The sequence below is a fragment of the Podarcis tiliguerta genome (genome assembly GCF_965153285.1).
Source record: "Podarcis tiliguerta genome assembly, chromosome: Z".
Classification (NCBI taxonomy): Eukaryota; Metazoa; Chordata; class Lepidosauria; order Squamata; family Lacertidae; genus Podarcis; species Podarcis tiliguerta.
Window position 1 is genome coordinate 6,923,310 of NC_139553.1, and position 25,048 is coordinate 6,948,357.

Consider the following 25,048-nt stretch of genomic DNA (forward strand, 5'->3'; position numbering starts at 1 on the left):
CTACCTCACCCATCTAGCTGAGTTCCCCAGCTACTCTGGGCAGCTCCCAACAGAATATTAAAAGCACAATAAAACATCAAACATTAAAAGCTTCCCTAAGCAGGTCTTCCTTCAGATGTCTTCTAAAAGTCAGACATCTGATGGGAGGGCGTTCCATAGGGTGGGTGCCACTACCGAGAAGGCTCACTGCCTGTTTCCCTGTAACCTCACTTCTTGCATTGAGGGAACCGCCAGAAGACCCTCAGCGCTGGACCTCAGTGTCTGGGCGGAACAATGGGGGTGGAGATGCTCCTTCAGGTATACTAGAGACAAACCAGAAGTTGGAGCCACTGCTTGAAACAGAAGGCTGAGCTGATGGAACATGAAGAAACACACCAGAACCAGGAAGAGGTATACCTCTAGCTTACCAGATGTTGTGAAACTATAACTCCCATCATCCCTGGTCAGCTGGGGCTGATGGGAGTTGTAGTCCATAATATCTGGAGGGCCAAAGGTTCTCCATACCTGTCCTAGACCAAGAAGAAGTCTTTTGTTCCTCTTCCTGTCCAGAGGAGCCCGATGAGTGAGCAGGACCAGTTCATGGTCTGGGACTACTTTACTGCCCAGGCTGATGCTCTAAAACGCAGTTCTGTGGTTTGCCACAGAAGGTTCCAATTCTAGCATTGGTAAACTTTCTACTGTCTGCAGAAGAACCACTTTTGTCCTCGTCATACCAGCATATATACTGCTGACAGGGATCTTCTTCACATACTTTATTGTTTGAGAGACAGATTTATTTCTTTAGGTCAATCTCCATCAGAGTTGACAAGGCCTTGGTATGTTCTCCAGTGAGGTTGTTTGTTGACTGCACTGTGCTGTGATTCTGTTTGAAAGAATGTGAAAATGGCAGCCCCCCTGGGTCTATTCTGGTGTTTGTGTGTTTGTGATTTTACTGCATTATCTTAATTGCCACAATGAGGGGAACAGCAAAGCAGGCAGGAGAAGGGGTAGATGAAGTGACACTATCTCTAAAGTGCTTGAATAATAACAATAATAATAAAACCTCTCTGTCACTCATGGGTTGGGATTGTGGCTATAATTGCAAATAGTGCTATTAATACAATGCTTGTTTCATATCATTTTTTATAAGGGGGGGGGGAGGGTGAAGCATTTCGCCGTTACCCAGCTCTAAATGAAATTAACATTCTGCAGTGTTTTCCAGTCAATGGTTAGTTTGCACACATGAGTGGAGACAATTAGCTGGGAAGTGATTGAGCACCGTGACTGGGGAGAGGATGAGTACTGGGTCACTGTTGGGAGAAAATAAGGTGTAGGGTAGTTCTCTGAAACTAGCAACCTCTTCCCTTTTGGTAGAAATTGATGTTTTCAGCTGAGATAGGGTGCTGTTGAACCTCTTGAGGCTTTGTGGTTGTAAGGCCAATATACCCACACTGCCACATTGAGAGCAAACAATGGTTGAGGAGATTTAGCACCTCTGGGAGGGTGAGGATAGGCAAAGAGTAAAGCCAAGCAGACAGTTCCAGTCCAGATAGTTCATTTCACTGCAAATTTTACAGTAAACTTAACACTGAAGCGTACAGTCTGCAGGAATCCTCAGGTTTATTCATGCTCATTAATTAATCAATTTCATTGCTGAATCACTGCCCACGAAATGCCCTGAAACCATGTCACAACAGAAACATCAACAAATGCATGCGTGCATGTGCACACACAATTCCAAGCTAAAGACATATACAGACTGGGATTGGGTTGCTGCAATACATCTTAAACTACCCTTGGCATTGATCTGGAGACTACAGCTGGTGCAGAAAACAGCAACAAGTCTGCTTGTGGAGGTGGCATATAACACCTTGCTTGAAGGATTTGTACTGGCTGCCAGTCTGCTATGGGGCTCAGTTGTACAGTTGACATATAAGGCCCTGTTCACAGCTTAGGACCATGTTACTTGAGAGATTGCCTCATTCGTATATATATATCCCAAAAGTTTTAACAAATTTACTTCACATGCAACATATCATTCACTTACAGTACATTTTCTGTTTTTACTTCCCACCCCTCGGCCCTGTTTGTTTTTGATTTTTTATGTACCCGGTGGATCACTGTGGTCTGCTGGAGAATTTCTCCTACACATTCCAAAGATCTCATAAGCTCGCTGCACAGTAACCGGGAGCAGGGCTTTCTGTATGGCTGCCCCTGTTTATGGAATAGAATTCCTGTCAAGATACGACAAGCGCTTGCCACCTGCCCTTTCCAGAAACAACTGAAGATGTTTCTGTTCTGACAAGCTTTACAAGCTGCATGAATAGGTTTCTGGCATGGTTACCCATTTTTGTTTTGTTTTTCGAATCACATTCTTTGGTGTTTGTGTTGTGTTTACCTGGGTTTTTTTTAGTTGTTTTTATTAATGTTCTGTACAATGCCTTCAGATATGTGGAAGGTCATCAAGTATAAATAATAATAATAGTAATAATAATTTGTATCCAATAAGTTAAAGTCACATAGTGATATACTTGCTCCACCGGCTAAACTTTTTGCACCCGTGAAACATGATTGCGCAAGAGCTGGTTGCTGGTATTGAGTTTTTGCTAGCACAACTGTTGCATTGGATTTCTCTGAGCTTTATTAAGAACCCGAGACTCCCCCCTCCCCAATTTGTTAAACTAGTGTCAGAGCTGGCTCCGGGTCCCAGCTCACCAAGGACCAACGCTAGCCGGTAGTACAGTATCAAAGTCTTTATTGAAGAATAGTCTCCATTTACAAGTCTCAGCGTCCCAGCTCTACGTCTGGACTTTAGACCGGCGAAGCTCTGTCTGGGTCTCCGCCCCCTGTGCACCAGTTTAAGACTCTAATCTTACTCCACCTCTTCCTTCTCTCTCTCTTCCTCTGGGTCTTACTACCCCCCGGGGTCTCATTCCTCCTGGACTCTTCTGACGCAGAGCTTGACCCCTCTGACTCCTCCCCCTCTCTTCGGCGGGCTTTAGGACCTGGCTCCCTACCCGGGCTGCCCACCTTGCCGCCCTCCTGTACATTTGAACTTGGCGCGCGCGCGCGTTTAACTTTCCTGATGACCGTTTCCTTGCTCCCTGACGAGGGTGTGGTCACTCCTGCCTCACATTCTCCCTCTGCCTGCGCGCTTCCTGATCCCGATGCCTTGGACTCCTCCCCCCTACTGCACTCTGGGGGGGACGCTGGTCCTGATTTCCAGCTGCTACTCTCTGAGTCCCCTCTGGCCCCTTCTTCCCGAGGTGTCCCCCTGGGCACTCCCCTTGCCCTGACCATGGGGGCCCCTTTCTGTGAATCCTCCGAGTCACTGGAGAGACTCAGAGACTTCGGACTACTGTCGTCGCTGACATTTCCTTCAGACTCCTCCCCCTCGCTCTCCGTTTCCTCCCTCTCCTGTGACTCTGCTCCTGAACCCCTGACATCCATCCCCCCCTCGAAGCCCCCCCTTCCCCCCTCCCCTTCCTCCGGCGGGGGTGCTGGGTGCTCCGTCGTTGTGGGGGTGAATGGTGGATACAGTTCGTCCCCCGTGGCGTGCATCCAGTTAGATAAATCCGGCTCGTCCTCCGTGTCTTCGCCGACCTCGTTCTCCTCTGCTTCCATCTCCGTGCCGCCATGCTCGAACCCAACGTCCTCCCCCATCACGTCCATGTCCCTCTCACCCTCGTTCCCCTCTGGGTCCGTTGCCTGCCAAGGGCCCCTCAGCCACCTCTCCTCTCCTCGATTGTCCCACCAAAACGAGCGGTCTGAGGCAAACCCCGAGGGCGAGCCCTCCGGTGAACGTGTTTCTAATGCTGGTTCTTCGTCCGAGGTGAATCCCTGGAACGTGCTGGTAGAAAGCGTGGGTGTGAAAAGCCAGTCGTCGAAATACTCGGCTGGCATGGGCCTGTGTGGGAACAAGGCATGAAACTCCTCTTTGAGGAGAGGCTCGTCCAGGGCATAGTCCGGCACCCAACTGTTGGCGCTGGCCGGGGTACCTTCCCTTGCGAGAAAATATTCTACTCCCTCTTCCCTCCATCTCGAGTCCAAAATCTCTGTGACCTGGTTGATGGGTTCCCTTCTTGGCGACTCCCTCCTTGGGGGGATCTCCCTATACTGGTCTGGTGCCGTGCCCTGCGCCTGAAATCGGTGAGGTGCTTTGTAGGGCGTGAGCACCGACCTATGGAATACTGGGTGCATTCTGGATCCTTCCGGAAGTGTCAACCGGAAGGCCACTGGATTGATCTGTGCCTCAACTAGGTAAGGTCCTAGCTGCTTATGTCCGAGTTTCTTCTTAGCTAAGGATCTGGTCGGCACTGCGTGGGCCGCTAACCACACCCAGTCTCCCACCTGTATGTCTTCACCAACCCTCCTGTGCTTGTCAGCCTGCAGTTTGTATGCGTGCTTTGCAAGCTCTAACTGCCTCCTAAGCTGCTCGTGGACTTCCTGCAATTCCGCCGCCAAGACTTCCGCTGCCTGTGGCTCCCCCTCCCCCAGTCTCTCTAATCCCGGGAAGGTTCTGGGATGCCTCCCGTTGTTGGCGAAGAACGGTGTCACCCCTGTGGACACGTGCTTCGTGTTGTTGTAAGCGAACTCAGCGAGCGGCAGGTAGTCCACCCATGTCGTCGGCTGTTGATTTGCATAGCATCTCAGGTACTGCTGCATGATGGCGTTGACGCGCTCCGCTTGTCCGTTGGTCTGCGGGTGTCTCGCCGACGCTAGGTTGATCTTGACGTTCAGGAAACCCATCAGCTTCTGCCAGAAGCTCGAAATGAACTGGCGCCCCCTGTCGGACAAGATAGACCGTGGCAGTCCGTGCACCCTGAAGACGTGGTCTATGAACAGTTTGGCGGTCTGTTCTGCCGTGGCCACCTTCGCGCACGGAATGAAGTGGGCCATTTTAGTGAACATGTCCACCACCACTAGCACTGCCGTTTTACCCCTTGAGCTGGGTAAATCCGTGACAAAGTCCAGGGCCACCCTCTCCCACGGTTCGCTCGGGGTCTGTAGTGGTTCGAGCAGTCCTGCCGGAGGTTTGTGCACTGACTTGGCCCTTTGGCAGGTGTCGCACCTCGAGACGTACTCCGCGACTTCCCCCCTCATCTTGGGCCACCAGAAATCCCTGGCAACGAGTTCTGCCGTCTTCTCCTTGCCGAAGTGCCCGGCGGTGGGTGCGTCGTGCAACTGCTGCAGTACTTTCGCACGGAGTTCATCTCCCGGTACATAGAGTGCTCCTCTGCGGATGAGCAATCCGTCCCGTATTTGGAACTCGTCGTCTTTCACCGTGCCCTTGCACACCTCCTCCATCTTGGCTAGTGCGAAGGAGTCCTCCTGCAGTGCTCGACGGACCGCCTCCAGGTCCACGGTTGCGGAAGCGCACGCCCACGCTTTCTGGGCGAAAATGTGCTTGGCCGCTGCCGGCGCCGCTTCTTCGAGGTATTGCGGCTTTCTGGACAGTGCATCTGCCATGATGTTGTTGTCGCCTGGGATGTATTCTATCCTGAAGTCGAAATCCACAAAGAACTCCGCCCATCTGATGTGCCGCTGGTTAAGGAACCTTGCCGTGCGCCAGTACTCCAGGTTCTTATGATCCGTGCGAACCTGCACTGTGTGTTTGGCCCCGATGAGGAAGTGCCGCCACGCCTTGAATGCTGCATGAATGGCCAGCAACTCCCTGTCCCAGATGGTGTAGTTCTGCTCTGACTTGCTGAGCTTCCTAGAGTAGAAGGCACACGGTCTCCAGTCCCCATGCGGGTCCTCCTGCAACAGTACGGCGCCCACGGCTCTGTCTGAGGCGTCCGTCTCAACTCTCAGCGGTTTGCTGGGATTCACATGCAGTAGTTGCCCTTCGGACGAGAAGAGACGCTTAAGGTTCTGGAAGGACTGCTCCGCTTGCTCCGTCCAGATGAACTTCTTCTTCTTGGAGCTGAGCGTGTCGGTAATGGCCGCTGTCTGCATCGCGAACCCCTTGATGAACTTGCGGTAAAAGTTGGCAAACCCCACAAACCGCTGGACCTCCTTCCGAGTGCGCGGGCTCTTCCAATCCAACACTGCGCGAACCTTGGCGCTGTCCATGGCGAGCCCCTTGTCCGACAGCTTGTAGCCCAGGAAATCCACCTCCTTCCTGTCGAACTGGCACTTCTCCAGCTTGGCGTATAGCCGATGCTCCTGCAGTCGCTGCAGAACCTCCTTGACGTCCCCCTCGTGGGTCTCCTCAGATTCTGAGAATATCAGGATGTCGTCCAAGAAGCAGACGCATTTCTTGTAGAGGAGACCCGCCAGGACGTGATGCATGAAGGCTTGAAAACAGTGGGCGCCATTTTGTAAACCGAAGGGCATAACTCTGTATTCATATGTGCCCAGGGGCGTGAACATGGCAGTCTTCCACTCGTCCCCCTCCCGTATGCGAATCAGGTTGTACGCCCCTCGCAGATCCAACTTTGTAAAAACGCGTCCTTTCCTCACCGTTGCAAGCAGGTCATCTATTTTGGGCATTGGAAAGGCTGTGGGCTTGGTCTTCGAATTTAAGAGCCTGAAATCGACTACAAGCCTCTTTTGGGGCGTGTCCTTTTTCTTCACAAAGAATACAGGACTGCCCCCCGCTGCTTTCGACTCCCGGATGAAACCGCGTTTTAAGTTGAGGTCTATGAACTCCTTGAGCTCCTGCAGCTCGTCTTCAGACATGGAATACAGTTTCCCGGCTGGCAGCGTCGCCCCTGGCAGGAGGTCAATCTGGCAGTCATAGGGCCTGTGGGGAGGCAGCTTGTCTGCTTCCTTCTCGCAGAAAACCTCCAAAAACGCTGCGTACTTGCGTGGTACTGCTTGTAGCGTGCTTAATTGTAGCTGCGTGTCTTCCCCTCCTTCTTCCGGGCTAGGAAGAATGCAATGTTCTGAGCAATAGGAGGAACCGAAGGTCAGTTGGCGCTGGTACCACGCCAATGCTGGACTGTGCCTGTGCAGCCAACTCATGCCCAAGACCACCGGCGTGCCCGACAGTTTGGTGACGTTGAAGCTGATGACCTCTTGGTGATTTCCAATCCGCATCACCATTGGCTGCGTTTGTTGCACCACCTGCCCCCCTAACAAGTCTCTGCCATCCACCGTGACAACCTTCAGGGGCAGCGTGGCTGGTAGCAGTGGTATATTGTGCTGCTGAATAAAATCCAGTCCTATAAAGTCGGCGTTGCTGCCGGAGTCAATGGTGATCGGCACTTCCAGAGTGCTTCCGTTGGGCAGTTGGAGAGACTCTGTAAGCTGCACCACTGGTTTGGGTGGGAGGGGGTCTGTGGGCTGCAAAAGTGCTGGGGATTGCTTCATTGACTTGTCTGACTGGACCCCAGTGCCTCTTCCTCCAGCCAGACTCTGTCGTTTAACTGTTGCTGTGTTCCCAGTTGAGTTGCTGCTTTGACTGTTGCCGAGGCTGCAGTGTGCTTGTGGAGCCTCTGGGGACACTCTTTCGCCATGTGTTGAGCACTGTCGCAGATGTAGCACTTCCTGTTCCCTCTAGGAGGCTTCGTTTTGACTGCTCCCGGCGTTAGGGCTCTGGTAGCTGACTGAGCCCTGGCCCCTCCGATCTCCATCGGTTCCTCTCCCCCTCCCTGCGAGGGTGTGGAGTGCGCACGCGCTGCTTCTTTGGGATAGAAGGGAGGTGCTCTGGCTGGTGCCCTTCCCCAACGTCCTTCTTCTCTGTTGCAAGGACGTTCCTCCAGATGCACCCCGATCTCCAGAGCCCTCTGGACTACTTCCTGGGTGCTCCTTGGCCTCTCCCCCCTTCCAATCTCGGCTTTTACCTCTGTATTCAAGCCCTCCCAAAAGAGGTCTCTCACTGGCGCCGAAGCTTTGTCCCATCCCAGTGCATGAACCAGTCCGAAAAAACGCGTATGGTACTGCCGCACGCTGGCTTTGCCCTGCTTAAGTCCATGTATGTCTCTCCTGGCAATATCGATGTCTATCTTTGATAAAAAACACGAATCCATTGCTTTAATGAAAGCCTTCGCATCTTGGAGCGCCGGATCATTATCCCTCCATAAATTTCTCAGCCACGTTTTGGCTTCCCCATGCAAATGGGATAGGATAAACCCCACTTTCTCTCTTTCATCTCTAAAGTCCTTGTCAAGCAGATCCAGCGCAAACAACAGGTCTGCTCTGAAGTTGGGGTACTGCTGTAAACTCCCGTCAAAATGGGATACAAGGCTGCCTCCCCTCTTTCCCAATCCAATGCCCTCTGCTTTGGATCCAGGTGGCCCCTGTTTAGAAAGCACGTCCAACCTTACTTGGAGATCCCGGCAGGCGTTACTCATTTCCTCCTCTCTTTTTCTGGATGCAATTACCTCCGTGCTGAGTTGTGTCACAGCTGCTTGCAGGGCTGATATCTGCTCTTCCGTCGTCATCTTGCCTGAGTTTTGTGAGCTCTGTAAGCACCCCTCCTCTGCCCTCGCTGCGTCGACTCACGTGGCGAGGTTCTTGGTGCCAAAACTTTAAAAAGAGACAGAGCTTACTGTCAGAGCTGGCTCCGGGTCCCAGCTCACCAAGGACCAACGCTAGCCGGTAGTACAGTATCAAAGTCTTTATTGAAGAATAGTCTCCATTTACAAGTCTCAGCGTCCCAGCTCTACGTCTGGACTTTAGACCGGCGAAGCTCTGTCTGGGTCTCCGCCCCCTGTGCACCAGTTTAAGACTCTAATCTTACTCCACCTCTTCCTTCTCTCTCTCTTCCTCTGGGTCTTACTACCCCCCGGGGTCTCATTCCTCCTGGACTCTTCTGACGCAGAGCTTGACCCCTCTGACTCCTCCCCCTCTCTTCGGCGGGCTTTAGGACCTGGCTCCCTACCCGGGCTGCCCACCTTGCCGCCCTCCTGTACATTTGAACTTGGCGCGCGCGCGCGTTTAACTTTCCTGATGACCGTTTCCTCGCTCCCTGACGAGGGTGTGGTCACTCCTGCCTCACGTTCTCCCTCTGCCTGCGCGCTTCCTGATCCCGATGCCTTGGACTCCTCCCCCCTACTGCACTCTGGGGGGGACGCTGGTCCTGATTTCCAGCTGCTACTCTCTGAGTCCCCTCTGGCCCCTTCTTCCCGAGGTGTCCCCCTGGGCACTCCCCTTGCCCTGACCATGGGGGCCCCTTTCTGTGAATCCTCCGAGTCACTGGAGAGACTCAGAGACTTCGGACTACTGTCGTCGCTGACATTTCCTTCAGACTCCTCCCCCTCGCTCTCCGTTTCCTCCCTCTCCTGTGACTCTGCTCCTGAACCCCTGACATCCATCCCCCCCTCGAAGCCCCCCCTTCCCCCCTCCCCTTCCTCCGGCGGGGGTGCTGGGTGCTCCGTCGTTGTGGGGGTGAATGGTGGATACAGTTCGTCCCCCGTGGCGTGCATCCAGTTAGATAAATCCGGCTCGTCCTCCGTGTCTTCGTCTTCGCCGACACGAAGAAGGGTCCCCCCCCCCCATACTGCTGCATCTCCTCCTGCCTAGTGCCAGATAAGGGCTGCTGTTGGCACAGTGCCCAGAACCAATGAAGGGGGAAGCATCTAGGGAGGAGAGGGATCTCATAAATATATGAAGGAGAAAAAGTACATTTGTTCTGTTCCCCTCAGAGGCAAACTGTATCACTGACAAAGCATCATTTTACTCTTACTTCCTCCCTGCCCCCACAATGAATTTACAATTGTGTGTGGATATGCAATGCATTCATATTTTTTTTTTATCCTGCAAAGCGCAGTGGGTTGGAGACAAAACTGAATTTGAAGTGGGGTGTGTGTGGAGCCTTTTAATGCAATGGATGATACATTTTTTTGCATAGAATTCTCCCCCCTCCACCGCCTTGGCTTCTCTAAGCTGGGCAGACTGATGTACTTGTTTTAAATCAGTCCGCTGGATCAGCCTGGGAGCTGGGGAAGGAGACGAAAGAGGGTCCCTGGAGAGAACATTATCCTGCCTTGTTTATAATCCAATTCAATTGGCTTATCTAAAAACTGACTGGAGACCAAAACCACTTTCCAAAGCTATCGGTATCTAGCAGGTTGCTACGATACACAATCAGGTTTGGTTATTTTTTATTATTGCTTTGCTGCATTATGTGCATCTAACAATATTACAGTAGGCCTACCTGTTCCTTTCTTCAGCAAAGGAAGCATAAATATCTCACACATCCTTTGGAGTGGGTGGTGGGTAGTGGATGAGAAGGGGGATCTATTTGATTCTTTAGGGCCATTTGCAGTTTGTGGTTCTGTGCAGCCCTGTTGGAGTAGCCACAAGATGTTGAAGCACAGAGAAAGCAGTAGTGTCCACAATCTTCCCATCCAAGAAACCCCAGCAGGGGTGCTCAGTGGGTTTGCCTGCTGGTGGAAGCTGAATTATGAATGCCATTTCACAAATCCTTCAATATCTTGCACCAGCAATGTTCTTTAAAATCTACATACACATATAGTAAGAAATGATACCCCACCACAGACACACCTGTCCTTCCGATTTCTTATCTTCTTAGAGTACTTTCTAGCTTACACCATCTCTTTCCTCAGGTATTGTTCACCTGTGTGTGCCATACACCTGTCCTTAGGTAATCCATCCCATTGGCAGTTAGCCCCTCGGCTGTCACTCATTACTCTCCTGATTAGCAATCATAACACATGAAATATTTCCCTCTATTTCCCTCAGCCTCTGATCAACCATCTCAGGAGACACTATGAAACACCAAAGTGACCGTGACGCAGTGCAACTTTGATGCTCTGTTAGGCTGCACAGTGTGGAATCAGGCTTACCAGTAAGCTAGGTTGTTTATCACACATACTCACAGGCTTTCTCCTATTTATAGTGTCCTTTCATAAAACTTGATTAGTTTGGCATTTAGACTTGGCTGCATTCCGGTGCCACCCAGGGGATAAACTTCCTGTCACACTTGCCTAGGCTGTTACTCCAGGCTTTTATAATTTAAGTGGAAAATGAAAATGGGTTGATGTTTGATTATCTGGAGGCTGTGGGCTCAGCTTCTTGCCCCTTTATCACCAGTTAAATAAGCAGCAAGCTGTGGTTAACTCAGTTGCTCTGGTTTATGCTAACAAGGAGTGGGTGGTGACACCCAGGCGGAAGACGTGTTGCCAGGGGTTTTCCCTGCAAGGCTGACAGTGGGACAGCCTTTCCCCCACTTCCACAGTTGTATCAGAGGGCAAAGTGCATCTAGAGTTAGGAACAATGGAAGCTACCTTATACAGAGTCAGAAAACTGGTCCAACTAGCTTAAGCTTTGTCTCCAGAAAGAGGAAAAACAACAACACGGATCTGCATGAGGTTTGTGTGCACTAATGTATATGTGTTGATTCAAATTTAGAAATGATGTCTACAATTTAAATAGAAGGATGTGTCCTGTGTGTCTGCTCAGACTGCTGCCCAGGTGCTCACTGCTAATGGGCATTCTTGATACATACCTCATTCTCCCTCCTTAGGGTCCTTTACCTGTTAACCAGACTTTCACCAGGCAGCGCTAAAATTGGCAGCACCTTCAGAAAGAGGGCTGTTGTCATGCTCCCGCTAGAGGAGTCCTCTTCAAAGGAGGACCCTAGCATCCCACTGGGCACATAGGAAGCTGCCTTATACTGAGTCAGACCACTAATCCATCTACCTCAGTGCTGTCTACACTGACTGGCAGTGGCTTTCCATGGGTTCAGGCAGGGGACATTCCAGCCCTACCTGGAGATTGTACAGTGGTACCTCGAGTTAAGTACTTAATTTGTTCCCGAGGTTCGTTTTTAATCTGAAACTGTTTTTAACCTGAAGCACCACTTTAGCTAATGGGGCCTCCTGCTGCCGCTGTGCTGCCGGAGCACGATTTCTGTTCTCATCCTGAAGCAAAGTTCTTAACCCGAGGTTCTATTTCTGGGTTAGTGGAGTCTGTAACCTGAAGCGTCTGTAACCTGAAGCGTATGTAACCCGAGGTACCACTGTATTTGGGACCTTCTGTTTGCAAGGCAGGTGCTCTACCACTGAGCTATAACCCTTCTCAGGAAACTCATGTAGAACAGTAGCTCTGGATATCCTTTTGTGCCCATCCTAATAAGTTTGGGACCTGGTGATGCACCTAAATAAGCAGGCTATGGCCAGGTAAATATTTGATCAGTTATATTTGGTGTATTGGCTCTATTCAGAGGCTTTTGAAGTCACTGGATTCCTGCATACCTTTGCAACCCCTAAGAGTGACTATTCCTTCAAAGCATTTTCCAGCATTTTCATCCTGAAAAGCTTTTCTGTAATGCAATATGCACCAGGCTACCATTAAGGATAACTCAAAAGTTACCAGTGGTTCAGAATTCTTCGGTTTGCATCTGAATGACTATCAAGAGGTGACAGTGTCCTTCTGTTCTTCAGCAGCTGTACTATTGCTGCCTGTGAACTCTTGGACCTAATTCAGGTTGCTGATGCTTACAAGTAAAATCTTTCATGACCTAGAACTGACATCCTGTGAGAATTCACACTGCTTATAGTCAGTCGATCCAAGGCTTGCTCTGTACACCCTCCTTAGACAAGGTTAAAAAACTTCAACTGCAAATGGGAAAAGTATCCACTTCAGTTGCCTTCAGGCTTTGAAATGGCCTCCTTAGCAAGACCAGAAACTACCCTTCTCCTCAGAGGGGTTATATTAGAATGACTTTTAGCAGCTGAAACTGTTAATTGGCCCCTAAAATAGTTTACTGGCACCTCAACACATTTACTTGAAAATAAATTCCTTGTATTTCAGTCAAACATAATTCCAAGTTAGGTGTATAGAACAACTGTATTAGTTTACCTCCTATTAATGTGTTAGGGACGCGGGTGGCACTGTGGGTAAAACCTCAGCACCTAGGACTTGCTGATCATATGGTTGGCGGTTCGAATCCCCGCGGCGGGGTGAGCTCCTGTTGTTCGGTCCCAGCTCCTGCCCACCTAGCAGTTCGAAAGCACTCTTAAGTGCAAGTAGATAAATAGGTACCGCTTTATAGCGGGAAGGTAAACGGCGTTTCCGTGTGCTGCACTGGTGCAGGCTCACCAGAGCAGCTTCGTCACGCTGGCCACGTGACCCAGAAGTGTCTCTGGACAGCGCTGGCCCCCGGCTTCTTAAGCGAGATGGGCGCGCAACCCCAGAGTCGGACACAACTGGCCCGTACGGGCAGGGGTACCTTTACCTTTACCTTTAATGTGTTAGTTCAAGAGGAATGCGGGTGGCACTGTGGGTTAAACCACAGAGCCTAGGGCTTGCTGATCAGCAGGTCGGCAATTCGAATCCCCGCGACGGGGTGAGCTCCTGTTGCTTGGTCCCTGCTCCTGCCAACCTAGCAGTTCAAAAGCACGTCAAAGTGCAAGTAGATAAATAGGTACCACTCCAGCGGGAAGGTAAACAGCATTTTCGTGCACTGCTCTGGCTCACCAGAAGCGGCTTAGTCATGCTGGTCACATGACCCGGAAGCTGTACGCTGGCTCCCTCGGCCAATAAAGCGAGATGAGCGCCACAACCCCAGAGTCGGTCACGACTGGATCTAATGGTCAGGGGTCCCTTTACCTTTACCTTTAATGTGTTAGTTCACTGTGTTTGTTGGGAATGGGGAAACATACACAAACACACACAAACACAAAACAGAAATCTATCAGTTTGTTCTGCAATAGTTTAAGTGGGATGACTGACTTATTATCCACAAGCTATGCAACCAGAAAAAAATGTAAAATTGGAACATTGTGTAGACACAAAAACACACATTTTTATCATATTAAAAATGCCCCCTTCTAACTGTCAGATGAGAGCCAGCACATTGCCAGGTCTGGGTAGCCAACACTGCACCCTCCAGAAGTCACTGAACTCCTACTTCCACCAGCTTCAGCCACCGAGGCCTCTGCTCAGGGATGAAGGGAGCTATGGTTCAAAACATGTAGAGGGCACCACATTAGCTAACCCAGTGTTACACCAAAGATCAATGAGAAAAAGCTGGCTTATAAGTAGGTCCATCTAGTTTGGTACTGTTTGTTTTGTAAGCTGTGTAGCATTCACACTAATTTCACAGGCTGGTGTGTGTGTGTGTATCTCCAAGGTTCCATGCAGGCAACTTAGCCTTGCCACCTGATACCCTTTTAAAGTGGAGAGGTTGGGGATTGAATCTGGGGGTATCTGCATGAAAGCCAGTACCATTGACCTATGGTTTCACACAAGTGCACCATAATCTCCTGTCTATTATTAAAATGCTTTTACTGCAGATGTTTCCTAAACACAGGCTTCCCTTGCTCCCACTGTCCCGTGAATCCAGTTTGATGTAGTAGTGGTTTGTGTGTTGAGCTAGGACTGTAGTGACCCAGGTCGAAGTCTCCATTCAACCATAAACCTCACTGGTGGTTTGGGATAGCGGGGGTGGGAGGCGCTTTTTCTCAGCCTAACCCATGTCATGTGATTGTTATGAAAACTGTGCCTGTCACTTTGAGCTCCTTGGAGGAAGGGCAGGATAGAACTAAGTAAATCTAAGCCAGCAATGAAATGGGGAGAGGGCAGTTGTTGATGATGGTTCCACCTTCACTGAGTCAGAGGCGTACCTAGGACCCCTTGTGCCCTTTGCAAGGAGCTGTAGCAGCTCCCCTGCCCCAAATCACTTTGACACATGACTTGTGGTCCCCGCACGGGCATTTGATCTTGCTACGACAGTGGCATCACCTTGCCACATACATATATGCCATTCACCTCATAGTCTGAAAGTTGATTTTTGTGGCTCACCCTGGACCTGTGCCCCAGCAGAGACCAGTTTTGCCAGCCCCTGGGTATGCCTCTGCATGGAATTACCATCACCTGACAGCTTCATATCATCACCTCCCAGAGCTGGTTCTGTCAGTGCTGATAAGTCTTTGGATGTATCCTGGAGCTCTTAAAACCTACTATCTGGGAAATGTAGGTCCATTATCTCAGGCACCAGGGATACCCTTCAAAGGCAGAGCAAATCTGCAGCATGTCCAGTAACCTGATGTTATTAGAGACATCTTATAGATCCTGCTGCCCATAGTCCAAGTGTGAAATTACACATCCTGGCCATGGTGGCATCAAAGGCCTGACAAATGAGGGGCTGCTCTGCCTTTCTCCTTCTAACTTTTCCTCCTGATGCTTTCTATTTTCTCCTCTGTGACCTTTTTGCTGCTTTCCACACATTTTCTTGCTCAATGATGTCAGTTGCTCTTCCAGAAACAGGGGTCCCTCCTAATGCAGTGCAGGGTGAGGGGAAAGGGAAGACTCGGGCCTTAAATAAGAATTGCATCTCCCCATGTCCTGAGGGGGAGTAGCTCTTTCTACCTTGGTATATCCTACTTCACTTTACACTTTTGCCAATCTACACTGACACCCCGGTGTGTCCTGTTAAAAACACACTCTGCTTCATGCTGGAATGAGAATTAAATCTTTAGGCTGCAGCCTTTCCAGATACCAAATGCCCCAGGTGTCCAAATAACCTCCAAGTGCTATTCCTATCTAATGCATCTCTGGGCCAAGGCAGGCCAGTAGGGTTAATACTTAAAAAGGAAAAGGGGGGGAAAGCCCTGGGACTATCTTGGCATCTTAAACCAAGGTACTACGTTGAATGAATTTAACCGATTCATTTCGCTATGTTGGCAATATAAGTTGGGGTTCAGAACAGTAGGCAAATTCTACATTAGGGCAAGTTTGGGCTAGAATACGGAATGATTAAAAAATAAAGGAATGAAAAGCAGCCCAGGAAGATTTTGTCTTGCAAAAATAGCATTTGCTTCAGCCCATAGCAAGTCAGTCACTTCCCCATGTCACCACAGATTGAATTCAGCATTGAGTCTTCATGTCATGGCAGACATACAGCAACCAGTGCTGGCATTTCCCACTGGAAGGGGGTTAATGAACCAAAGAGGGTGTTAAAGGAAGGAAGGAAGGAAAAGAAAAATCATAGCTCATCTAGTAATTAATACCTGGGCTTTTCAGTGTTGGTGGGAATGACAACGCGAAGCCTCTGTAATGTTGTATACTGGACTTAACCATCCATGGATCCTTTACCTTTACGATAAATGGTCCTTCCTTGGAGTTCAGGCCATTTGTCTTCAAGTTTGGTTCTTGTTGAAGGTGTTTATAGTAGAGGTTGATAGATATCAAGCTTTTCCTGAGGCCCTTACATGCCTCTCCTACTGGTAACACTGCTCTAAAGGGATCAGGTTATAGCCAACTAAGAACAGACTAATTGGAATGGACCTATTAGTCATGCCCGTAATTTTGATTTTTTTTTTCTGCTCTAAGTAGGAGTAACATTGGATGCGATGGGTTGCAGAAGGCTTGTGTTTTGGTTGGGATGGGCAAACAGTGTTTTGTCTCTGCATGCGCTCTTTAACTGTTCAATTCCTTATTGTCCCCTCACCACCAACTTGCAGCTACAGAGGTGACACAAGAAACAGTGGAGTCCCTGATGCAGAAGTTCAAGGAGAGTTTCCGAACCAATACACCAATCGAGATAGGCCATCTGCAGCCAGCACTTCGCAGCTCTTCAGTTGGCAGGCGAAAACGCAGGAACCGGCCCAGAGGTAATTTCCCAACTTTTGGTATATTGAATCATTTCCCCACTCTCATCCTTCCTCTGCCTCATTTCTTATGTGCTATCCTTCTTTTTGCTCATTCAAACTCAGGGGTTCGGGCATGCTTTTGGGGGGGGGGGCAATGATGCTGTTTCTGGTATGTACCTGTACAACAGGCTGCGTAAGGAAATCCTCATGCAACTTTCCTCTGACACTTCCATAGTCATCATGGGTTAGGGAAATTGAACTTGTGTACACTGATACATCCAGGATACAGTCCTGCGCACCTTGTGCTGCACTAATGTGCCTTAGGATTTGGTGCTCCAAGTATCAGGGTTATTTGTCAGAGGCAATTGAGAATCTTCCAGGAGTGAACATAAGAAGAGTTCTTCTGTACTTACCTATGTCAAATACCCTCTTTCTCACTGCGGCCTACCAGATGACTCTGGAAAGCCTGGGAGTAGGATATGTATACCACAGCTGTCTCCTACTGTTGTTCCCCGGAAACAGATAATTAGAAGTGTGTTGTCTCTGATCATGTAAGGTTGCATGCAACCAACCATTATGACTCATATCTACCGAAAGCCTTCTTGACATTTTCTAGCATCCTTTTAAAGTCATATGTATTGGTGCCTATTAGAGGCATGTGAAAAAATCATTAGCATTTGTTCTCATGGTTTCTGTGGCTTGGTAGCTTCCTAATTCTACTTGTAATGTTTCACACACAGTTATGAAAACTCTTGCTGCAGCAACTGTTGCCAACTTCTTCCAAACCTTCTTTTTCCCTAAGAGTATCAGTTACATTGCTTTACCTTCTCTATTTTACAGCCATTTCAAACATATGCACTCGCATTGGTTGAAAGCAGGTGAAAATGATACTATTTTCTACATCAGTCATCTGAAGACCCAAGCCCGGGGCTTCCCATACTGTTATTTCCCCTGGTCAGTGATGCCATGACTCAGATGCTGTCCAGTTAAGCAACAGACATTTATTGACTTAACATGACTTGACTCTTGAAAGTAAAACCATCCTCAAAATGTCACTGGAAAGCCAACTTAATCCAAGTTTTTAAGATTTTCTGCTAGTAATGTATACTATCCCTTCCTCCTCATAGCTTCCACTTTTTCTTTCTTTCTAATTCAAAACACTATTTTCTCAGTATAGTATTTGTTGGTGGTTCCACCAGCAGGGGCTGCCCAATTGGTTTTGACACGTGAGAGGGCCTGTTCAGTAGATCTGTCTCCATCATTATTAACTTTCATGGAAAATCTGAAAACATTTATGTTAACCATGTTTACCCAGAATAATGTTCCTGGCAATCCTGAGAAAACGAGATGAAATAATGTTTATAACCATCACTGTTTTGAGATGTTTTTAACTGTAATTATCTTTAGAGTGTTTTATTTCTTTTATTTATTTATTTTCAAATGATGTATGTACTTGCTGGCCTGGGCTCCTTTGGGGGGGGGGGAGGACATGATACAAATTAAATAAATACAGTGGTACCTCGGGTTAAGAACTTAATTCGTTCTGGAGGTCCATACTTAACCTGAAACTGTTCTTAACCTCAGGTACCACTTTAGCTAATGGGGCATCCCACTGCTGCCATGCCGCCGGAGCACAATTTCTGTTCTCATCCTGAAGCAAAGTTCTTAACCCAAGGTACTATTTCTGGGTTAGCGGAGTCTGTAACCTGAAGCGTTTGTAACCCGAGGTACCACTGTAATAAATGTTTACCCAGTAGAGGACACATTCTGAATGACTTCCTCATTGGTTGTTGCCTGCTTGGTGCACGTCCCACTGTGAATTTTTTAAAAATAAATATGAATGTACTTTGGCATCTATCTGTCCTGGGAGACACTGGAGGAGTGTGCCTTTGAGGGTAAAATAAAACTGTTGGAAGGTTGCAGCACCTGCTGTGGTTTTAGAGACTGATACAGAAGAGGCATATTTTGTTGCAGTTGGGGCAGATGGAGGCGTCCAGTTTTTCTGCTGCAGATCCACCATGGCGTTTGTTCTCTCTGTGCTCCTCCCAGCAGTCATTCCTCCAAAGCATCACTGCTATGGATGCACAACCTGTCTGCAGGCACTGTGGTCATCTGCATGGTGGGGTTGATGTTGCCAGACTTTGTACTGCTTGCCTGCCTACCTGCTTATTTATTTATTTAGCTCTTTAATTAAGTTTCCCAAAATTTCACATATATTTCAATACATAATGAAAACTTAAAAAAACAACAACTCCCCACACCCTTTTCCACGGTGTTCCTGTTTCTTTCCCTCTGCTGCACCCTGTTTCCTATCTCTTAAACCTTAACAAAACTACTATAATCTTTAATCCCTTCTGTTGCTCATAGTTCAAATCCTGCTCGCGTGTTCATCATATAATAATATTTATTTAAATAATAATGCTTATTTATTTACGGTGTTGTTTGTGCTCTGCTTTTTGCACCTTCTCCAACTCTTCCAACTTGCTCAGAAGCAGCTTACATCCATTAAAAGCCTCAGAAAAACAGCAACATGATAAAAGCCACATCAAAGAATAAACAACGAGAACAGCAATAATAAAGGCAAATCAACAGGGATTAAAACTAAAATGCTGTTAACATAACCTGGCTAGAGGATCCTAAACTTGATGTGTGAACTGTTTGCTTTTGCATTTTCGCTCATTAAAATTAAGTCCTAAGCCTTAAAATTTCTAGACACAAAATGGAAGCAATGAGAAAACATTCTAAGAAAACCCTCTAGTTTGCTGTACCTGGTGAAGAACAGTAATTAAACTGATGGTTGGATTCATTCATCTGCCTCCAAACCTGAATTTAATTGGGCAGAACTCCCACAGAAACATAGGAGGTGGGTTGTTGTTTTTTTGCTGGAATCTTAGCAAGCGTATAGAACCAGTATGAGGGAGTGCCTGTCGATCCACATTGGCCAAGCTGGAGTTCAAATGGGCAATGCCTGCTGGGAGCTCTACTGCCTGGAACATGGGATTCAGACAGATGGCACCATCGCCGGGAACCAGGCAGCTCCCAAAATCCTGCCAGAGATGGAGCAGGTGGACGCTTCTTTCGAGACGTTCTTCTGCGAGACTGCGTCAGGGAAGCACGTGCCCAGGGCAGTCTTCATTGACTTGGAACCGACTGTCAAAGATGAAATCTGCACAGGGCCTTATCACTCCCTCTTCCATCCGGAGCAGCTGATCAGCGGCAAGGAAGATGCAGCCAACAACTACGCCCGAGCCCACTACACCATCGGGAAGGAGATCATTGACACAGTCCTGGGCAGGATTCACAAAATGGCTGACCAATGCAGCGGCCTCCAAGGTTTCTTGGTCTTCCACAGCTTCGGCGGAGAAACAGGGTCAGGTTTCACTTCGCTTCTGATGGAGCGACTCTCGGTGGAGTACAGCAAGAAGTCAAAACTGGAGTTCTCTGTGTATCCTGCCCCACAGGTCTCCACGGCCGTCGTGGAGCCCTACAACTCTATCCTGACCACCCACACCACCCTGGTGCACTCCGACTGCTCTTTCATGGTGGACAATGAAGCCATCTATGACATCTGCAACCACAACCTTGACATTGAACGCCCCACCTACACCAACCTCAACAGGTTGATCGGGCAGATCGTCTCGTGCGTGACGGCTTCCTTGAGGTTCAACGGCGTCTTGAACATAGACCTGATAGAATTCCAGACCAACCTGGTGCCTTACCCCAGGATCCACTTCCTCTTGACCACCTACGCCCCCATCATCTCGGCTGAGAAGGCCTACCATGAGCAGCTCTCCATGCCGGAGATCACCAACGCCTGCTTCGAGTTCTCCAACCAGATGGTGAAGTGTGACCCGTGCCGGGGCAAGTACATGGCTTGCTGCCTCCTGTACCGGGGGGACATGAAATAGAAAACTACAACAAGCCTACCTTTCTTAACTGGGTGTTCAGAACAAAGCATCCTTGATCACAGTGTCAGTATGGTATGACCAAAGCATTTGATGCCAAAATTAAAGATTTGATTTCCTAAAAAAAGAAAGAAAGAAAGAAAAAAGAAACATAGGAGGTCACATTATAAAGGTAAAGGTAAAGGGACCCCTGACCATTAGGTCCAGTTGTGGCCGACTCTGGGGTTGCGGCGCTCATCTCGCTTTATTGGCCAAGGGAGCCAGCGTACAGCTTCCGGGTCATGTGGCCAGCATGACTAAGCCACTTCTGGCGAACCAGAGCACTGCACGGAAACACCGTTTACCTTCCCGCCAGAGAGGTACCTATTGGGTCTCAAAGCATTGACCATTTGCATGTCAAGGTTAAGGTTACCAGATTTTTTTCAATGAATCCGGGGACACTTTTCAACTTCAATGGATTTTGTATGGGGACTGATTTGTAAATCCAGGGACTGTCCCTGGGAAACACGGACGTCTGGTAACCCTAGTGACCCCATGACCACCCTGTACCATAAAGTGTAAATAACTAGACAACACACATTATATTGATTTGGGATCAAATAAGGCCACAGCTTTATTTGTTACAGATGAGAGGTTTGACCATAGGGATTGTGGTAAGCAACTGTGTATATCACTCCTGCCTGTTTGCTGGGAGTGTTTCTAAGGCTGAAGCCGGTGGGTGGGGGGATGCCGTATGACCTAAGTCAAATCGGGGCATCCACCAAGCAGTCCCCGTTGGAGGAGTGGTGCAGCCCCAGCCCCCGTCTAGGCACCGGACAGGAGCCACTCCTCCCTGATCCTTTTAACAGAATACCCTTACCCGTGGAGGGGCAGGCAGAGGCTGCACCCTCCCCTCCAACCAAGACTAGTTTACCCAATGCCTATCTGCTGTGCAGTCAGTGAAGCTGCAGAAGATGGGGTGATGGCTGTGCAAGGGCAGCAACAATGAAATACACAAAAACTGAGCTGGGCTAACAGAACACCAAGGCGATCAAGGTCAGAAGAATCCTCAATGCGATCCCATGAAGAGAGCTGAAAGGCTGCACTGACTGGGCATTTAAACGTTCCCTGGGTGTGGCACCAAAGTCCCCATTTGGTTGGTTGGTCCCACACCCAGGGGAACACCCACTACTTCCTGCCACCATTGGCCAACTTGATAGCAGGAGTATGATATGGCTGGCAATAGGTCAGTTTACCAGGGAGGCCCAGGACCCGCCTGCAAAGCCGCCTGCCTGCCCACAAAGGGGGTATATGGACTTAGTTCAGTATTGTCTTCACTGGCTTGCTATGGTTTTCTCATAGTTCAGATAGGAGTTTTCCCAGCCTTTCTTGGAGATGATATCAGGGGTTGAAAATAAAACAACAACAACAACAACAACAACTTAGAATCATAGAATCATAGAGTTGGAATAGACCACAAGGGCCATCGAGTCCAACCCCCTGCCAAGCAGGAAACACCATCAGAGCACTCCTGACATATGGTTGTCAAGCCTCTGCTTAAAGACCTCCAAAGAAGGAGACTCCACCAACTTATTTATACATACATACATACTTATTTATACATACTTATTTATACATACTTATTTATACATACATACATACATACATACATACCCCACTCATCTGGCTGGGTTGCCCCAGCTACTCTGGTGGTTTCGAACACATATAAAGACATCAATAGTAACAATCTTATCCAATATAAAAAGTCACAATATCTTTAAAATAAACAACTTACATCAAATAAAGCAATACTTAATAAGCCATTAAAATCTTAAAGTAAACAGTAAAATTAAACATCAGATATTTGCATCGACAGCAAATAATAATTAAACATGTTCACTTATCAATTACAATAAGGAATTACTAACCTATAAGCAAGAAAAAGAACAGCAAATCACAATACATAAAATACCACAAAACATACAAAACCATCTAAAAGGATCAAATTGAGAGACAAGGACACACAATTTATATAATAAATAAATAAAAATAATATCCCCATCTGCCTCCGCTGGAGGTTGTGGTCTGGGAAAGGCTTCTAGGGCTGGAGGCAAGTGGAAAAGCTATTGCCTGGTGAACAGAAAGTCTCTCTCCCCTCCTGCAAAGCATGTGCCCAGCTGCTGAGCTTCCTCCCTTCATCTAAATCAAGGGTCCCCAAACTAAGGTCCATGGGCCGGATAAGGCCCGAGGGACTCATTTATCCAGCCCACGGCGACCCCCGCCACCCGCTGCTGCTGCCCGATCTTACCGGCGCTGCACTGTGTGGCTGCCCACTTCTGGGTTGGAGGAGCACCGGAAATAGCTTGTGTGCGTGCGCAAGCGTTATTTCCTGTGCACATCCGGGTCAGAGGAGGCCCGTGCACATGCACACAAGCTATTTCCAGTGCTCCTCTGACCCAGAAGTGCACCAGAAATAGTGTGTGCGCACGCATATGGGCATGCGCTCCCCCGCCCTCCGCGCGATCGGCGCTGGAGACACCAGCCTGAGGTGCGGTAAGTTTGCTGACCCCTGATCTAAATGCCGAGCACCAAACATTCCCCACTGTGGTTTATCACATGGGGGTGCCTTTGGGGTGCATCGTCTTCCTTTCTATAGGAAACCACACAAAAGAGAGGAGTGGCTTTCCATTGTCAAGCTGATTGCATACCTAACCCCTGTGGGCTTCAGATAGAATTGTGGGTGGGTGTCTTGCCTTAATAGAGTTTCATTACTCATAAGTGGATTTGGGAATATGGCATTGGGCAAAGTGAAAGCACTTGTGTAATGATCGCTTCCTTCAGCTGGCTTAAGGCAGCAAAAAAAGGCTCCCAAAATGTTCCATCCTGTTTGTGGGAGGCAAAATTCTGGGGACCATTTCAACAAATGTTCTCCATTGGTGAGGAGAAATTCTCCCAACCGTTTCCTGAGGGCTCGGATCAACATGACCAGTTTTGGGGAGACAGTTTATTTGTTTTCTCCCCATTTTCCTCCTGTGCAGCAGGAAATAGATTGTTTTCTATTGTTATTGGAAAACGATGATGATAATGACGATCTGCTTATTTAGGTAATTTACTGATGCCTGCTAAATGCCTTCGAGGATCATACTCTTACTAAGCTGTACTAGTTAAAACAACTAAGGACAGGGGGCTAGGCAGTAGTTCAAATGGAGAACTACTTAGCCCTTAACCCACATGACCTTAGAAATTGGATTTTTGTGCAGGATGCCAACCAAGACAGAGCATCCATCATTGCCGCCTGTTACTTTCCTCGGTACCCACAAATTCTGACCAATCACTCAAGGCCCCATTACCTTGAGACTCTGACCTTCCCACAACAAAGGAGACCCTTTGCAGAAGTAAGATTTCAACAGATGCCCTAGGCATATTTAGAGGGGAGATATCAGGAAAATCACCATATGGGTTGCAAATGTAAATGGATGCAATCAGATAGAGGACACCACACACTATCATGCTGATTTCCCCCCTATATACAATGCCCAGAGAAAAAAAAAAAATATTGCCAATTCTTAATTGGCTTCCAGGTCAATCCGCACAGGAAGTGACAATTGAACTCCTAGCAGATAAACATCTATATATTACACACCAGGGAGCCAAGTTTGCGCTGGCAGCCAAGAAGCTCCGTTCTAGCTATGTGAATGCACTCCAATCTTAAGTTTTAATGTTGTAAAATTCTTTTTATGTTGCAAACCCGCTACAGGTTACGTTGTGTGATTTTAGATGGAAGTTTCCTTTTATTCTCTGTCGTCCATTGTGAAGTCCTTTGGCGCTATACAATAAAATTGATTGACTATTGACTATTTAGGTAATTTATGTACCATTTCATATTTCAAAGGAAGTCTGTAAGGTGTTTACAACATCCTAAAGACACTACAAATAAAATTCAAAAAAGGAAGAAAAAAAACACAGGAAAAAATATACACATTTTAGAGCAGCAGAGATAATAATCAGTGACTGTCCCAAATAAAAAGCAATGACAAACCTAGACAGCATCTTAAAAAGTAGAGGCATCACCTTGCCAACAAAAATCTGTATAGTTAAAGCTATGGTTTTCCCAGTAGTGATGTATGGAAGTGAGAGCTGGACTATAAAGAAGGCTGATCGCCGAAGAATTGATGCTTTTGAATTATGGGGCTGGAGGAGACTCTTGAGAGTCCCATGGACTGCAAGAAGATCAAACCTCTCCATTCTTAAGGAAATCAGCCCTGAGTGCTCACTGGAAGGACAGATCCTGAAGCTGAGGCTCCAATACTTTGGCCACCTCATGAGAAGAGAAGCCTCCCTGGAAAAGACCCTGATGTTGGGAAGGATTGAGGGCACAAGTAGAAGGGGATGACAGAGGACGAGATGGTTGGACAGTGTTCTCTAAGCTACCAGCATGAGTTTGACCAAACTGCGGGAGGCAGTGGAAGACAGGAGTGCCTGGCGTGCTCTGGTCCATGGGGTCACGAAGAGTCAGACACGACTAAACGACTAAACCACAAGCCCCAAATAAATGTGATGGAAAATATTTAGGAAAATGTTCTCCTTGTTTGGAAAGCATAAGAAACAGAAAATTATCTGGGGTAATGGTGGGGGGAACACCCATTCTCCTCCAATAATGATCCAGGAAGGACCTTT

General features: G+C 48.1%; 2 protein-coding genes across 3 annotated transcripts in view; both read left to right on the forward strand.

The window, feature by feature from the left end:
- The window catches only part of ASTN2 (astrotactin 2), a 656,733-nt gene that overhangs the window by 249,018 nt on the left and 382,667 nt on the right, over positions 1–25,048 (forward strand). For both annotated transcript variants that reach the window (XM_083422898.1, XM_083422897.1), the window contains exon 4: positions 16,359–16,508. In XM_083422898.1, coding sequence (XP_083279024.1) covers positions 16,359–16,508 — 150 coding nt within the window. The remainder of the gene's footprint in view (positions 1–16,358; positions 16,509–25,048) is intronic.
- LOC310669200 (tubulin alpha-4A chain-like) lies at positions 19,355–20,395 on the forward strand (the record flags this gene model as incomplete). Its single annotated transcript, XM_083422783.1, has 1 exon — positions 19,355–20,395. The coding sequence occupies exon 1, from the start codon at positions 19,400–19,402 to the stop codon at positions 20,393–20,395; it is 996 nt and encodes a 331-aa protein (XP_083278909.1). The 5' UTR covers positions 19,355–19,399.